Genomic DNA, 4,875 nt, shown 5'->3' on the forward strand with positions numbered 1-4,875 from the left:
CCTGCTCTCTGCAGTGCGTGAAAGGCAGCGTTTACAAACGAGATCTGGAGTGCTTTGACACCAAAGAGCACGCGGGCCCCGGTACGCCAGCCAGAAAAATTTAGTCTTAAGCCATCATACCTCCACCCTGCCGCGGCCGGGCAGCGCAGCGTGCTCGGGGAGAGCCAGCGGCATCGCTTCTGCGGGAGGCAGGGACAGGCACTCCTCCCCTGCCCGTCCCGCTGCGGCTGGGTTTCTTTCCTTTTATCAAAACTGAATTAATCCAACCAGGAGTTTCTGGGAGGCTGGGTTACCTACGAGTCACCGCCGGTAACCAACCTCAGTCCTTTGGCAGGAGAAATTAGGGGGGTTTTTTTATGCCCCAAGGCTTGAGGGAATTTCTCCCCAGAGCACTGCTGAGGTTGTAGCTGCCCGTGGGCAAGCAAAGGCAGGAGCAGGCAGGGTCTGGGGGAGGCGATCACGCCTACAGAAGAGGAATGGGCTGGCGAAAGAGGAAATGGTTACTTGAAAGATTTTCATTCTGCTATTTAGAGCTGTACTTGCTCTTTGCTGTTTGTAAATAAATCTCCGCTGGTACTGTAGACAAGTCCTGTATCCTCTCAGTGTTTACTGCAGAGATCACGTATACAGCTTCATTTAACTGTAGGAAGAACCAAATAAATAAATATGCATGACACGGATGTCTATCATTTCTCCTACTTTGATTTCTCTGTGATGACTGTTCCCCAGCCCCGTTCCTATGTCTGAGAGCTTGGATCAAGGAATATTTTACATTCTTTGCATTCATTCTGCACTCGGTGCACACACGGATCCCCCACCGAGATCAACCAGTGGCCCACGTGCCACCGCCGTCCTCCGGGCACCCGGTGGGGACAGAGGCAGAGGTGCCAGGTGCCACCGGGCCACCACCAACCCAAAAACCTTCCCAGCCAAAGCCTCTCGCACAGCTCCAGCACCGATCAGGGAGCGCCGTGCTGCTGCAATCCAATTACCGGGGAGGTTTGCATGAATTTGTTTAAAAGGCAAGGTGAGATATCCCATGCGTTAGCGTGAAGCTGTAGTAAAGCCTCAAGGCTGGCTAGAAGGGAATTGTCAGGCAGGCAGAGCTCAAGGCAGCTTGGGAAAGAGGTTTCCAGACCATAAATACACTCTTTGCAGCTGCTGGGCAGCGCTGCGTGTCAGACACCCGGCAGACACTATGTGGTAGCCATTTACAGCACCCACAAGCATCCCTGAAGTATTTAATTCTGTATTTCTAGGCAAGTGTCTTTGAAACAGCAGTCCAGAGCAGTCATTTTCCCCATCAGGTTCAAAAGAGGCAGCAAGACTTGTGCTATAAATAAGCAGTAAACTAACCATCTGCCAATAAGCCTGACGAACGACTGGATGCCTGCCGTTTTCATCTGTGCCAGCACAACCCCCGTCTTTGGGAGCAGCAGAACTGCCTGCACAGAGAGCACCAACAGTCGTGTACGATAAAGCAGCAGGAACCTTCCTGTCCCGTTAATTACACCCATTCCCCATCGAAGCGCTTACCTTCCTCCTCCAGCGAAGCACAAAAAGGGGAAAAATTAAGAATAAACTAGAGAAAAGGCTAAACTCTTTACTCACCATTTTAATACTGCCAACAACTATAACAGATTGAAACTGTACACATGACAAACTGGGGAAAAGAGTCAATGCAATGGTTCAGCAAAGGAATGTACTGACTGGTTATGAACATTACTACAGTAAAAACAATGGCAAACAGGAATTTGGCACCACATATACAAAGTAAAGGCATGCTTGTCAATACAGTTTAGGAGTCTCTGAACAGAAAAGGCCGTGGTAAATGCAGAACAAGGCGCACCCTTTACAAAATTGCCCACCAGGTTAGACCAAAAATGCACAAGAATCTAAGTGGTTGATTTAGTAGCTCTGGAGCAGCACGCGTTTCCCATCCCGTTTGGAGCTCAGCATTTCATCTCTCCAACGGACACAGCCCAGGTACACGTTCACCACGAAGCTGGCTTTACGCTTACCACGCAGAATGAATCTCGATTTGAATACCAGCAAAAACCAGGTTCACCCCTAACCATACGCTAAGACGACTCACTTATCCTGCTGCAGAAGCTTCTTCCAAAAGCCTTATGGTAGCAGGATGGTAACAAGTTACACATCAGAAAAAGCCGAAGCTATCGCCGTAAGAGCTCTAAGGATCCTTTAAGTAGTTGCAGAAATATTAAATCCTGACCATACCAAGTGTTAAAAACAAAGAGTTCCTGCTAAGAGGATACTTTCTGCATGATCTGGTCACATGTGCATAGTTAAGTGATTTTTTTTTGTTGTTTTTTTATTTTTAAAACAAGATTCGTTTGCAAATAAAGAAATAAAATTTAGTAAAGTTATAGTTTTCTTGATGGAAAAAACCTTAAAAACAGACTAGTGGTGGCTTGTTAACCAAAGAAAGAGAGAAAGCTACATATCGAAGGTCTGGAATCCAGCACCTCAACTTCACAACAGCTGTACACATTTGAGATTACGCCATCCAAACGATGCCAGGATGATCTAGTCACACTAACAGTTGTTCCATCTTGACCTAACTTCAACATCCCATATCAATAAAAAGGTCCCTAATACAGAAGATTGTGCTAAAGAATGCAACGATTCTGCATGCTGTTTTCGTTTCCCTGGTCCTGTTCATGCTTGCAGCTGTCCCCACGAGGCAGCAAAGAGTCTGGTTCTCAAAACGCCACATCATAAAAACTGAAAAGAAAAAGCAAGCGTTAGTGAGGTGCAAGGCAAAGCCAGCCCGAGCTGGTGGGCAACGCTTCCATGCTACGAGCAGCTCAGCTTTACCTTCTTCCCACGCCCCTTCCTTCTCAGTAGAGCCCACATTCCTTCAGGTTGTTTTTAATGATAACATCTGTAACAGCATCAAACACAAACTGCACGTTCTTGGTGTCGGTGGCACAGGTGAAGTGTGTGTAGATCTCCTTGGTGTCTTTTCTCCGGTTCAGATCTTCAAACTGACACTGGATGTACGCAGCTGCTTCCTCGTACGTGTTGGAGCCTGAAAAAGGTAAGATCCCTTACTTTGGCCAGCAGTTCACAGCAGAGAGATCTTTTAAGTACATATTAAGCTGCTTGCAACCATCTGCCTTATCCAGCTACAAATCCAAATCCACCATTAACCCCTTCTTGTAAATCTGAGGTCTATTCCCAGCTTCTGGTCAGTGACCTTGGACAAGTCACTCACTTCCGCAACTCACCGCTCCCCGCTCCAGCCTCCCTGCCCAGAGATCGCTAGAAGGGAACGTTGTACGCTGGCTACGGTAATGCTTCATGCTAGAAACATGTAGTTATAGCAGAAGAGTGACAAATGACAGGAATAAGCAAGTTTGAAGGAAGGACCATTTAAAAAAAAACTAAATGCCTCGAGCAGTGACTACGTGAAGCATCACGTCTGCGCGGCGACGGGCTGCAACACAGACTGTTGCTGAAACACAGACACACCAGGGCGAACAAGTGCTATACCCAGGATGTGGATAAGTTTCATAGCCTCTAAAATTGAAGTTAAATGAAAGTATTGTCCTAATAACATGTGGAAAATGCGGAGTGACCTTGATTTGCTGGAGTGCAATACTTTGCTATTCGTACTCCAGGCCATAAAACACATGGACAAAGGCTGTTGCGAACCACAGACATGCATGACCACATCTCTTCCGAGAAAATGAGCTATCAGCTAACTTGGCAGCCCAAAGATGCTGCCCAAGAGACAGAGTTATGGGAATAGGGAAAAAGATAAGCTTTCAAGTTATCTTGATTGTGTAAGCTTTGACTGACTCATTCCTGGCCCTGGCAACAACTAAAACACAGCTTCATGAGCGCAACCTTACCTGTGTACTCTGGATAGCAGATCGTTAGTGGGCTTTTCTTAATCTTTTCCTCAAACAGGTCTTTCTTGTTCAAGAAGAGAATGATCGATGTGTCTGTAAACCATTTGTTGTTACAAATGCTGTCAAACAGTTTCATACTCTCATGCATCCGGTTCTGGAAAACAAAATGAGAAGGGCGATGCATCATTCCGGAGTTATTACGGGAGGATGGGGTGGGGGGACAGACAGGCTTTACTACAAAGGCCAGACTAAAGAGTCAAGTGTCACTGACGAATCCTCACGGCCACTTCATCAGGAGGAGCACTGGCACAACCCTGAGCAGGGGTCAGGTCACCTCCTCATCCTGGAACTCCCCCCGGGACGTGTTTGTTCCTCCATGGACGTACTCACACCCAGGGGAACCGGCTGCAGGGACAACTCAAGGTACCTCCCTGCAACCAGGGCCTGGAGAAAAATCTCATTTACGCATTATGTTTATCAGTTTCTGGGGCAAGGTACTGCAGGCTGCTGCAAGGAAATGCTCATCTTCACAGCCCTTGAACAACTGTAACAAGAGAAGCAAGCCAGAGACATGCCCACCCCTTGATTCCACCTCCCTTCTCCTGCAGCGCCATGCAGCCAGGCACCTTCGTAACATACCATTTCCTCGTCCTCGGCCAAGACAAGGTCGTAATCGCTGAGGGCCACACAGAAAATAATTGCTGTCACGCCTTCAAAGCAGTGGATCCACTTCTTCCGCTCCGACCGTTGGCCACCAACATCAAACATCCTGGGAGAGGCAGAAGAACGGTATCAGAAGCTATGAAGATCTCCCTCCCCGGCCACCACAACGTTCACAGGGGATGGAGGAGGCTCTACCAAGGACTTTCAAACAAGCAGGGTTTAGGGGAAAACAGGTACACAGCCTTCCATCAGCAAGGCCAACAACTCTGAGGCCTCCCTTTCTCAGGAGAGTGGATTTTAAAACCAGAATTCTTTTCTTTAGAGCAATTTCAGC

At 47.6% G+C, this 4,875-nt stretch overlaps 1 protein-coding gene across 1 annotated transcript in view; it reads right to left on the reverse strand.

Moving 5' to 3' along the window:
- Window positions 1-2,506: 2,506 nt before the first annotated feature.
- The window catches only part of LOC104083840 (guanine nucleotide-binding protein G(k) subunit alpha-like), a 14,253-nt gene continuing 11,884 nt past the window's right edge, over window positions 2,507-4,875 (reverse strand). The window contains exons 6-9 of the mRNA XM_009587481.1: window positions 4,518-4,647; window positions 3,879-4,032; window positions 2,839-3,052; window positions 2,507-2,745 (exon numbers count right to left, since the gene is read on the reverse strand). Of these exons, the coding sequence (XP_009585776.1) occupies window positions 2,862-3,052; window positions 3,879-4,032; window positions 4,518-4,647 (475 nt within the window). The 3' untranslated portion in view covers window positions 2,507-2,745; window positions 2,839-2,861. The remainder of the gene's footprint in view (window positions 2,746-2,838; window positions 3,053-3,878; window positions 4,033-4,517; window positions 4,648-4,875) is intronic.

Source organism: Fulmarus glacialis, unplaced genomic scaffold (genome assembly GCF_000690835.1).
Source record: "Fulmarus glacialis isolate BGI_N327 unplaced genomic scaffold, ASM69083v1 scaffold14941, whole genome shotgun sequence".
In the NCBI taxonomy this organism is placed as follows: domain Eukaryota; kingdom Metazoa; phylum Chordata; class Aves; order Procellariiformes; family Procellariidae; genus Fulmarus; species Fulmarus glacialis.